The sequence below is a fragment of the Nelusetta ayraudi genome, unplaced genomic scaffold (genome assembly GCF_046127955.1).
Source record: "Nelusetta ayraudi isolate G7.1 ecotype Tasmania unplaced genomic scaffold, CSIRO-AGI_Nayr_v1 ptg000008l, whole genome shotgun sequence".
Taxonomy (NCBI): Eukaryota; Metazoa; Chordata; class Actinopteri; order Tetraodontiformes; family Monacanthidae; genus Nelusetta; species Nelusetta ayraudi.
In genome coordinates this window covers 3,065,001-3,077,333 of record NW_027466058.1, presented here as the reverse complement: position 1 = coordinate 3,077,333, position 12,333 = coordinate 3,065,001, and the positions used below count along the sequence as shown (strand labels likewise).

General features: G+C 48.8%; 1 protein-coding gene across 6 annotated transcripts in view; it reads right to left on the bottom strand.

The window, feature by feature from the left end:
* The window catches only part of adgrb3 (adhesion G protein-coupled receptor B3), a 120,492-nt gene that overhangs the window by 36,887 nt on the left and 71,272 nt on the right, over window positions 1-12,333 (bottom strand). For 5 of the 6 annotated variants that reach the window (XM_076018748.1, XM_076018751.1, XM_076018753.1 and 2 more), the window contains 4 exons: window positions 12,121-12,227; window positions 10,968-11,162; window positions 8,943-9,011; window positions 5,487-5,595 (listed from right to left, as the gene is read on the bottom strand). In XM_076018748.1, coding sequence (XP_075874863.1) covers window positions 5,487-5,595; window positions 8,943-9,011; window positions 10,968-11,162; window positions 12,121-12,227 — 480 coding nt within the window. The remainder of the gene's footprint in view (window positions 1-5,486; window positions 5,596-8,942; window positions 9,012-10,967; window positions 11,163-12,120; window positions 12,228-12,333) is intronic. The other variant, XM_076018749.1, reaches the window with a different exon arrangement.

Here is a 12,333-nt window from a genome sequence, read left to right as displayed (position 1 = left end):
CTTATTAAAAGGAGAGCAAAGAGCAGCACTCGCAGCTACGTGCAGCTCCTGACTCCTCCTGACAGGAGTTTTATTAAACTCTCCGGCACACCGCGGCTCGCCACAGGGCCGCGGCGCCTCCAGCGCCAGTGGAAAGTGTCATGCAGTCACCAGCTGGCTCAAGGAATCTGTTTGATCTGCCTTGACGGAGGCAGAAGATTCACCTGGCCGGAATATTTTCCAAAAGCCCCCCTTCCAAACATTTGCAATGAGCTCTTTCCCAGACTGATATTGAATGACTGTGCAGGCTTTTCAGGAGTGTTTGGACGGAGAAAAAAACCAACAACTATCCTGCTTTGGAGGGCATTTCCTGTCACCTGATGCAATTACTGTGAGGTGATGAATGCATGTCTGCAATGCTAAGCTGGATCTCTCATCTCACAGACGCACATCAACACCATTGCTCTGCTTTGCAACCTGTGATCCCAAGAACGAGAAAAGCAGAAATGCAAAAGGGCAAATTATTTACCACCCGCATAGCGCAGTCTCGTCCACACATTTGCAGCAGTTGGAGACCTGTTTATGACATTGCATTACGTGAGTGATGTTTGCATATGACAGGCGACCTGCTGAAGTTCAAACTGAGCATCTGAATGGGGCAGAAAATGGGTTGAAGTGACTTTGAATGTGGCTGGAGTCAGACGGGCTGATGGGTTACAGAGAACGGTCCCGGAAAGAGAAAATGTCCAGTGAGCAGCAGTTGTGTTGCCTTGTTGTTGTCAGGGGTCAGTGGTCAGAAAGGACAGAGTGCTTGTAGATGGTAGAAAGGCAACAGAAACTCAAATAACCAATGATTCACACCAAAGTCGGCAGAATACAACATGTCCAGCCTAGAAGCAGGCTACACATTCTATATTTACCTTTAAACGGTCACAATTAGACACCCAGTATTTAATCACGATAAAGAAACATCTACTGAGCTATAGAACTCAATGTCAGACAAAGGTTCTTCATGTGTTTTCTGTCTGCACGTCGAACAGCGACTTCCTTCCTCGGCTGCTCGCAGAGCTTCCCTCGGAGGACGAGGATGAATTCCCAGGATTAACAGGGAGAGGCTGCGGCATCACGAGGGGGACCTGGAGGGGAGGATGAAAACAAAGCGTTCTCCCGCGGGTGCAGCGTCAAGTCCAGGTCAGGTGGTGCTTCACCGAGGCTAATCCCGCCATTGACACAGAGGCTCTGTTGTTTCCTGCACTGTGACAGAAGGTGCGTCTGTGTGTTTAAGACGATCCGTCAGCGGGCATGAAATCACACGCCGCCACAAGACCCACAGAGGGGCCCTGTTTCCCGGCACCAGATGTTGCAAAGAGGGTTGAGTGTGTGTCTGTACGTGTGTGTGTGTGTGTGTGTGTGTGTGTGTGTGTGCGGTGCTAAAAAAGACTCCATACAAAGCTGCAGGTAATTCTGCAGGTAAATGGGGCTTTTACACTCTGCCTGGCGAGGCCTGATGGAATAAATAAAGTGATCATTTTGGATTTTCCGTGTCTCCGAACACAGATCGGGACTCATTCCGCACGGCTCATTTTCATACGAGGGAATTATTGCGTCAGTCATCACGTTCGGAACGCGTGTGACGACGAGGGGCTCCGGCGTTAAGTAAACAGCGGAAGTCGGCGGGGGGAGGGGGCGCAAAGCAAACATTTTTTTGCACAGGGAAATAAAATAATGAGCTTCCGCCGCACGTGCTTGTGCATCTAATTACGATTAATCGCCGCTAATGTCACAATATTTCCCCCCGAGCGTGACGCGTCGCCCTCGCCACAGACAAGCCAGGACGGAAATGTCAAGAGCGGCCGCGGCGCGCTTCACCTTCAGAGCGCCGTTTAATTGTCTAACACGTCCCGCGCTTTGCTTATTTCTCTTTTTTTTCTTTTGTCCTCCAAGTGTTTGCGCGAGTGAGGGGAGCGGCGGGCGGGGCCTCTTTTTTTTTTTTTTTGCGATCAAGGTTATTTGGCTAAAAGTGGGGAGGACAAGAGGACGAGGCGGCGGTGACAGCCAGTATTTATCCCGGCTCCCATAAATTAGTGACGGAATTATGCTGCAAGATGGCTTTGGCTCCCGCCGACGGAGCCACAAAACTCTCCATTTCCTCTAATCAGAACAAGGGGGCCACGTGCACGGCCCTAACTCAAGCTCCGCCTACCAGTTTTGTCCCGTCAAGTTCGAGGTTTTCTGCTATTTTCTTTTAAACATGTTGCCACACTGAGCAAGGTTTTCCACTCATACATGTTTATTGGTTTTCATTTTCACCGCACCATCTAATATTAAATCGGTCATAGGAAAAAAACAAAAGAACAGATAAGACATAAAGTCGGAGTTTGCACCCAAAGTGCCTTTTCCCTTTAACGTCTTAACACTCCCTCCTCCTCCGACCGCTCGCCGGCCACAATGAAGCTGAATCTAATCTGATCTAATTTCTTCACCAGCGGTTGGTAAGGGGCTGATGGCTCGAGGCACCTCATTACTGCCACATCTTCAGATAATCACACATAAGCCAAATAGCCCCTGCAAAGATTTTCCCAAAAAAAGAAGATGAAGAAAATAAAAAAAGCTGCTTCAGAAAATCCGGCCCTGCATCCCCAAAATAACTGAGTCTAAAAGCAGCCGCCTCTTCCCGCCACCCAGCCTCACTCACGCCTTTATCAGCATTGAGCTGCAGTCACTTCATTAGCACGCATACTCTGTGCTTTACCATCCAATTCTCTGATGATCACTGCTCTTAAAATGCCAATACAAGAATTCCGTAAATGTGAACATGTTGCGAAGTCCCCATAATTAAAAGACCTTTGCGTTTATTATATTTAAATATTCTTTAAAAGAAAAGAAAATGAATATCTGTCTCTGAGCTTAACTCTGAATACTGAAACTGAATAGTTAGATGAAGCAATCCAGGGTGGTAATACTATAGGCTGAAGTTGTGCTTGAGTAATACATTTGTATTTTTATGCATGAAAAGAACATAAGAAATCCAGTGTTTACAGGTGTGTCTGTTAGGCCACTTTCAGGTGTGGACGACTTTGATCAATGCCTAATGTGCAAGTATGTTGCAGAAATAATGAAGCCCCTAAAAACAAACATCTTCTCGTGGTTTTTCTCACATATCGCTGTACAATACTGCACCGCCACGTCTGCCCAGTTTAGATCCACTCTGGGTTTTTGTGAGGTGAGAAGATGGGGATGGGGGTGATTCCTGACCCCTTAATGTCACTAAATCCGACACGCGGGGCCTTTAAGTGGTGTGTTTTAGAACATGGCCAGATTTTCTATTGCCTCCTGCCTGATTAGCTGACACTGTCCAATCCAGAGGTCTGCAGAGCAGAGCAGAGTCACAGTCGACTTAATGAGATAAACAACCGAGTTCCCGGGTTCATCCTCGTGGCGCACGCTAGCGCACTAGCAGGTATAGAAATCTGGATTTAACACCTAATGGCCAATTTGGGATCATTTTCTCAGAATGCTGGTGTCCACCGAGGAGGTCACGTCTTGACACTGGCGAGGAGGCCGAGGCGGTGATGCCGGACCGCCACCATTAGGACAAATGGCAGGAAGGGCTCGGAAATGTCTGCCACCGTGCAATGGGGGTCATTAACGCTCGGCATTTTCAAACGCAGCTGAGATTTACTTCCTGAAGCACACAACTTAATTTGCTTCACGCGGAGCTCCGTAATGGCGTTTTGATGGGTGCGTTCACGGCAACGCGTTTACTGTGCTGTCCTCTGGAGGGGATTTATTCATGTCGGTGGTAATATGGGGGCATGATGGGGGCAGCGGTGGCAGAGTGTGCAGGAAAGTGGGTCAGATGTGAAGGTTGTGTCAGGGATAAAAGTGCGAAAAACCCCGACTTGGGCGGAGGACCGGCCTACAAGCGGCGAGGCCGCACGTGCTCAGCGCGCTCGCTTTCATGAATAAATCATAGGCGCAGCTCTATTATTCCGTTTAAGGGAGACACCATTTATCGCTGAGTCAGAAATGAGATGCCGGGATCGTCCGGGAGGCCACGTGGCAGCGGCACAAAGAGCCGGCGAGAACATTAGAGAGGAGGAATTGCTGCTTGAAGAGCCGCAGCCACACGCTTCTTCATCTGAAGAGCGGAGGGGGGGGGGGGCTTTAAACTCAGCCCGTAATCATCGACAGAGGGATTGTGGTGTCGGGGGGAGGGGAGGTAAGAAAAGAAAATGTTAGCAAGCTCTTTACATCTGAAAATAATAACTTGTAATTACACTTACGCACAAATTTTTAAGCCTTTCATCCGAAAAAAAACAAAAACAAACTCCCACAACATATTTTTCCAATAACTGCTAATCTCCACCGCCGAGTGGCAAACAAGCCTTTTCATGTGGCTGCACGTCTTGCGCCGAGCGCTTCGGGGTTCTCCGCTAATCACGCCTCCCTCCGAGGGCTCCAGGAGAGAGTCACATCAGACGGAATGACTTCACCTCAAAATGTGCCACAAACACTTTGAGCGTTTCAAGTAGAAAGCTTTAAATCTCCGAGCAAACTTGAAACGTCTGGTGCTTGGGATTTTTTTTTTTTTTTTTCTTTCCTTGAGGGGTCCTTCTGCACCGTTGCTACAAATCTGACTGTTTTGTGGAATTCTCGATCGCTAGTTCATCACATGTATTTTTCAGCTCTTTGGATCCCAGACCGCTAGATTATTTATATCACACATCCATTAAAGATTAGAGAGGCCCATGGAAAGTGATCTTGGTGGGGAAGAAAAACACGTAAGGTGATTGGGAAAACTTTCTGTAACGCCAATCAGGTTCGTTCCTGCTAGTTTGGCTGGCCTCAGCCCCTCTAGCTAGGCAGCCAGTGCTGCACTGTTGCAAACCAGGAGAGACCGAATTCAAAAATTGAACACCATCTAAATGTGAAAATTCCATCCTGCTCTGACACAACGCTGTTGTGTCTTTCTCCCTGATTGAAGTCGCTTCTCGCTTGCTGTCCTCAAAGGACGTTGAAGGTGATCCGATCCATCCAATGAAACTTTAAGACTGGCTGAAAACCTTTTTCTCTGGGATGGTGACAAGATGGATGAGCGTGACTTCAGAGCGATCCAGCTGCATGGCACTTTAGTTAATTTTTTTCCCCGACGATGTAAAAAGTGTCGGACGTGTAATAGCTTTGGTTAAAGAGCAGCTTTGGTCTCGTGAGGGGGGGCTTCCACGCTGCATGCTCCCGATATTGGACGGGGTGTTAAGTGTTTTCATAGGAATTTAGCGCATTAAGACCACAAGCTCAGTTTTAATTAACAATATTGATTTTCAGTAATTTTACACCCCCACTCCTACCACGCACCATTTATCCCAAATTAATGACGGCGGGGGGAAATTGGCACGAGGAGTCAGCAGAGCGCAGGGATTATGTGTCCGTGTCAAGCAGAAATAAATGGTAAAATGAACTCGGCGCCGCCAGCCGCGAGGGAGGAAGGAGGCGCTGATCCTTACCCAAGTTCCCAGTCATCAAATAGGCATTGTGGAAATCCTTCATGCCCAATCCGACGATGTGGATGAATTCCTCTATGACCTGCATGAGCTCCACCGCTCCGGGATAGATCTGGACGGGATAAAGGAGATGAGAAGACACACACCAAGAAGATGAGAGGCGCCTTTTTTCGATTTCACAAACCCGGGAGTGGTCGCTATCGCCGGACGGATGGAGGGACGTGGAGCGAAAAATAGAAGCAGCGGAAGAAAGATTGAAAAGCGGCTCACAAATGCATTCTGGGAATAAGGACATGCAAAACAGGTGAACGAGGGAGGCTGGAAAGCGAAAAAAGCAAATCATGAATAGGAAAAATACACACCAAAGCAAGTACTATGACTTGAAAAATAGATTAGACATATGTGGTAAAAATGTGTAGATGGAATTGTTAGTGAATGCGAAAAGCATGAAAAGCCAAGTCAAGCAGTAATGCAAAATAATTCACATCATGACTTTCTTAGTTTATAGCTTAATGCAGCTAACTGGCACTTAATATTTTGAGTGAAATACCATTTCTAGCCGACAAGCATTTGTCTCAACTGTCCACAAAAAAAGCTAATACGGCAATACAATCATCTTTAATCTCATGGATTCTTTTTCTAGACAAAGAAAAGAATGTTGCACGATGAGGCAGTTGATTCAAAATAAGGCAAATAAATAAACAAACAAAAAATACTGGCACAGACACACGCACACAGAGTTCAGGCTGCCCTCCCCCCTCAGGAAGCCGACTGCCGGGAGAAAATGCAAAGGCAGGAGTTCAGCACCGCGGACAGCTCCGCAGCCGACAGCAGCCGGGACCGTCGGTCTGGTCAGCGCCTTCCTCTGTGTCAATAAATCAAAGACGAGCTAATCCAATAAGTGACCTTCAAAAGATTGCACTGTGGTCTTGGCCGGCAGTCCGCTGGAGATGGATCCGATCTAATAAGAGGCTTTGATTTGGAGGGGGGGGGAGGCAAGGGAGGGGGGCGACACACATAATGGGCGTCGATTGTGATTGTGAGGCTGCGGGTGTCGTGTCACACGCATGACGGCGTCATAAACCAAGCTGCGGTAATATTTCAAAATGTCAGTCGTGGAAAAAAGAAGAATATTAATTGCGTCGCATCGCGTGTAGGATTCAGAAGGAGAGCGATTATACGGATTAGAAAAAGGGGGACTTTTGACTGCCGTTGCGCAATTAGCGCTTCGCTCTCGATATGGAAACAAACACCTGAGGCACGTCGGTGACAGTCTGTGTCTGCACGTGCCGGCGTTGGGACCAGGCTGATGCCGACGCCGAGAGCCTGTGACACAGCAGAGTGAACACACGCAGCGGCGGCGGTGGGTGGGTAGGGTGTCGAGTGGGGGGGGGGGAGAAAAGCACATCACGTCGCCCCTTCCGGCATGTCTGACGCACAGTGCAGTCATGCTCGCTCGCTCGGCCCATCGTCTCCATGGCGACGGCGAGACGTGGCTGCAGCGGAGGAGCTTTTCTGTAGACAGAGCCTCTTCCTCTCCTTGCCATGGTAACAGTGACAGGAGGTGAATATATAGTGATCTCTGCATAGAGCCCAGCCTGCTGCCAGCAAAGGCAAAGCAAAAAAAAAAAAAAGCAAAAAAAAAAAACAGTGAGGTGTTTCATGTGAGCGTTTTCAGTGTCCGCAGCATGCAGGGGTGTGTGTGTGTGTGTGTGTGTGTGTGTGTGTGTGTGTGTGTGTGTGTGTGTGTGTGTGGGTGCTGTGTTAGCTCATTAATGCCGGGTGGAATTTGAGAAGGAGGGAGGGGAAAAAAAAAGGCAGCGGGTGAGAAAAATTGATAGCTGTGAAGTCGGACGGAATCAGACGAGGCGGCTCCGCCAAACATCCTGCAAGCTGATAAACCGCGCAAATAATTAAAACCTTCTCTCCTGGGTGTTTGGGGACAGATATTTTTTTTCTATTATTATTATATATTTTTTTTTGCAGTTCCTCTTCTTTTAAGTTTTTTTCTTTTTTTTTTGCAGTCTCCTTCTGTGATGCATCCTTAACGATGAGCCACTCCCCGCTGGCATCCTACCTGGGGGGGTGGTGGTGGTGGCGGTGATGGGGGGCTTAGGGGCGGCTTGGCTGCCAAACTGAGACCCGCTGTGAGCAAACAGCCTGCCGAGATGCTCGGCACTGTTTTTTTTCCTGGAGCACTTTCAAACGCCCGCGACGGTCTTAAAGGCTCGGCGCGTGTCGTTTAGCGCCCCCTGATGGTCAGAGAGCATATTGCAAACTGTGTTTGTTTCAGTTCTGATTCAATACATTCCACTGACTGGAACTCTTTTCCTATTAGAACTGCTGGAAAGACCTGAGCAGGTCCACATTCTACTGTAGGCACGTGTGGGAACAATAGGGCCGCCTCCTCTCAGGTGGTCTGCTGTGTATGTAAATGCAGGTGCTTGTTAGCACAAGTTATCATTTTTAAAGACTTAGCTAAGGAGATGCATGCATTTTCTGTTCTGTTTCACAGCAAGTGCACCCCTTCAAATGTCACTCAGTGGGCCTTTAAACTCCAGACGGGTCGGATTTTAAGCCCACACCTCAATCACACGTCAGCGTAGGTGCCGCCTTGTTGAAGTCGATTTACCGGCGAAGGCGATAACGCAGCAGATGCCCTCTGCAGACTCGCAGTCATCGCAGATGGCATCTCTGTCAGGGTCTGGAAAAGAGTGTGATTTTTCTTTTTTCCTTTTTTTTCTTCCCCCCCAGGACACCAGTGGCAGGTTCGAAAACCGAGTGTTGCCACCTCTCACGCGAAGGGACACGTCCGACAGAGGATAAACCCTGCTGGCCTCTGACGCTTTCTGCCTTCCCTCAGCTCTCCAGCCAAAGTGTGACAGCGAAATGGGGAAGGCGGTGTTTTCCCCCTGCTTGTCAGGGAGGCTGATAAAACTCTTAGTTGCCGTTAAAAAGCAATCAAACACCCGCCATTAATCTGAATCACCACAATCACGCCTGTCGCCGTGATGCGTCTCAGCTGAGGGACACTGTGTGTGTGTGTGTGTGTGTGTGTGTGTGTGTGTGTGTGTGTGTGTGTGTGTGTGTGCGCGTGTGCGTGTGCGTGTACGTGCAGCAGCAGCAGCAGCTTCCCTCCTTCCCTGCCGGCAGCAGCTCCGCCGTCTGTGGCAGTGCTGCTGCCACCCTGTGGTGCTCGGAGGAACTGGCTCTCCAAATTAGGCCAGATGTCACACTCCTCTTCCCAACAACGTCTCGGGGCCATTTATTTATGTAACTATAGCACCGTCTTGTCTCAAGCCTGGCCTGACATTTTTTTTTTTTTTTTTTTTTTTTTTTAATTATTATTCTTTAATCCCTGCCGTTCAGATGCAGCGAAAAGCAGTGGACGGCTCCCCGAGTCACATTTTCCCAGGCGCTCGTGCAGCAAGAGTGAATTATTCACGGCAACGTGCCTACCTTTTGAGCGTCTTCCCATTTCTCCTTGTTTTCCTCCTCCAAGAGGTTACTGATGATTTGAAAGAAATTCTGCCGTGGTGATAAAACAGAAAGAGAGAGAGAGGGGGGGGGGGGGAAGCGTGAGACACCCCCACGCTCAATTAGCAGGCAAAGCAGAGGTGCTTTATGAAATCACACAATCAGAGGGGAATCAGATTTGCGACTGGCGTAAGACAGTGAGTGCGGACAGGAGGGGGGGGGGCAGGAAGATGGTCCGACTCTGACGGTGGCGCACCGCCAGCCGCCCCGGAGCTTTGCTGCAGACACTTATTGCTGCGGGAGGGGAAGCTCGGGCTGTAATCAGGGTGGAAAGAAGAGGAGGAGGAGGAGGAGGGGATGAAAGGGAATGTTTGAGCAGCTGTGTGGATTGTCTTTCTCTCCTCCGTCTTCTTCTGCTTCTTCTTCTGCCTCGTGCAGCAGGGGAGCGGGGGGGCTGCTCGCTCCCTGCAACAGTAATAGGAGCCCCCCTCAGTCTGATCTTTAGCCTTGTTATTGCGTCTGGTCCGCAATTCGCCTGAGGGAGTGGCTCCCTCTCTTGACACAGGCTATCTTGTTTTCTACTTGAATGCTTATGCTCCCTCTGGTGGTAATGTGCCCACTTTAACACTGCATTAGCGCGGAGACGCACGGTGAAGGAGGAGCGAGGAGGTGGGGGGACGGGTGTGTGTGGTGGGGGGGGTTGCTGACTGCTCTGCTGCTCCTGTCTGCCCACACACACACACACACACACACACACACACACACACACACACACACACACGCACGCACGCACGCAGTACAGAGCGCTGCTGATGTCCAGAGACAGGACGCTTTTCCTCATCTCATAGATTTCCTCTGGTTGGGAAACTGCTAAATGGGAGTCCGGGCTGCCCATCCATGGAGAGCACATTTGGGCTTTTATTTCTGTGGAGCTACTAGCAGCCGAGCGTGCCACCTTACATCAACTGAGAACTGTTGATAACCCGTGCAGGACACTGCAGGCTTTTTTTTTCTCTTTGAACGTTGCAACGTCTTTATTTATTTTTTTTTAAATCTCAAGCCGTGTTTTACACTGCTGCATCACAGCCACAACATAAGTGGGTAATTAAGTTAATGGGATTGTTATGATGTCGTTACACAATTTAAACACATCCTTCATCAGGAATTGGATGCGTGTGCTTGTTTTAGTTTTTAATAATAAAAAAAAAAAAAAAAAAGAGTTTTAATCAACATTCTGGAGGGCATCTAGCGTTGGCTGACAAAAGTGAAAATCATAACTGCTGAAACAGTTGGCACAGCCGAGACCAATTCACACTATATTTCGAACCCCCCTGTAATGTCTATAAGCATAAAGGAGACACTGCTGCGAGCTTAGGGGTGGGGCAGAAAGGTTAAAAAAAAGTATTAATCAACCTTTTATGCACATTTTGCACATTGATACGAGCCATCCTAAACTTGCTGCGCTGGTGCCGTCACATAGACAGATAGGTGGACAGATAGGAGAGATGGATGAATAGATACTTTATTAATCCCCGAGGGGAATTCACAAGATGAGATAGAACGCAAGTATGAACTTCCTGACTCTTCAGATTCACTCTCATACGGCGGATGGACCCAGCCTGAGGAAAGGAAGGACGTCTTTGAGAGTGACACCGCTCAGAGGACATAAATTATCTTATTGGTGAAGGAGGGAGGAGCTTTCACTATAATCTCCATCATCCTATTGACATAAAGAGGATCAGGACTGCAGTCAACCCCCCCGACATGATGAGATGAGACAGCTTTAGGACGTGGGGGAGATCTCTCGATACAACAGAGGTGTGTGTGTGTGTGTGTGTGTGGAGGGGAGGGGGGGGGGGGCTCCTGGGACACCTTCTCTTTTGTGACTCCTACTGCGATGTGGCGAAAAACCTAAGCTCACTTGTTCTTTTTCTGCAAGGGGCGACCTTTTAAAAAACACTACGACATGAGCATTTAAAAAAAAAAAAAAAAAAAAAGCTGTTTTACCTGCACGTCATCTGACGACGGTTCATAACTGGCTCTCTTGAAGGTCTCCGTCACGTTGCGGAGGATCTCCACCGAGGACAGCAGGTCGCCGGCGTAGAAGCTCCTCCTCTGGGTGAGGTCCAGCAGGTTCTTGGTGACCTGGGACATCCCGTCTCCTGCCAGCATCCTCTGGCCTTTGGCGAGGTGGCCCTGAACCTCCAAAAACAGGAAGGGACAGAACTTGGGGCATCGACGGCACCAGGAGGTAAAAAAAAAAGGGAAAAAAAAGCGGGGACGTTTTTTGGGGGGGGTAAATGGGGCGGAAGGAATCGGGAAGAAAGACTCTCGCAGGCCCTCGGAAGGCCTTTTTGCGACACTTATATCAAAGACGGAGCTGAAATGTATTCTGCCCGCGGATGTTTTCAAAATCGGCCAATATGAATAAAAGTGTTAACTGGAGCAGAAGACACACATTTAGGCAGGAATTGCCGAGTGAAAATAGCATTTCACATCGCTGCACAGGGCTGCGTGCGTAAAACGCTCGTTCACAGGTGCTGCGTTTAATGCGCCGTCGTCCCCCCCGCGTGAATTATTTCATTTTTAACGGCCGGCGGAGGATTCTGGAAATTGCTCCAGCCTCGTGCACTTCCTGTTGTTGTTTTTGTTTTTCCCACACAGCCAAAAGGTCTCTGCGTTATCATTCTTTATGAAAGCAAAATGCCAAATTCATCACCTTAACGATATTGGCCCAATAAATAAAAACTTATTCTCCATAATCTTATTCAACAATTTGGTGCAAACAATGGAACGCATCTCACACACACACACACACACATGCAAGCATTGCATGCACACACCAACGTGAACATGCATGAATCTCCACGCGGCCACGATGATGACTTTCCATTAAACACGAGAAAATAGCTCTTTTTTAATTTGCTCCTCTATTGAATGCAAGCACATGCGTGGCTGTATTGAATGATGAGAATGTGTGTGTGTGTGTGTGTGTGTGTGTGTGTGTGTGTGTGTGTGTGTGTGTGTGTGTGTGTGTGTGCGTGTGTGCGTGCGTGCGTCGGCGTGTGCGTCGGCGGTGGTGGTGTGAGGGAAAACATGGGAGGTAACTGATGATGCAGTGGAAACAGAGGCTGTGAGAGGGAGCTGACTGTGCACCTACTGATTGCTGCAAGTATCTGAATTCATTTGTTATGCATCGAGCATAGCTGGGCTTCTCCCAGAAGGCCATACCGCGGTGATCCAAAGAGCAGCGTCGACTAGTGGTGCCTGTAGAGGAGGAGGAGGAGGAGGAGGAGGAAGAGAGGTGGGGGAGGATCAGGGGGGCAGGTTTGGAGAGGAGAGAGGGGAGCAGGGGAAGGATGAGACGGGGAGA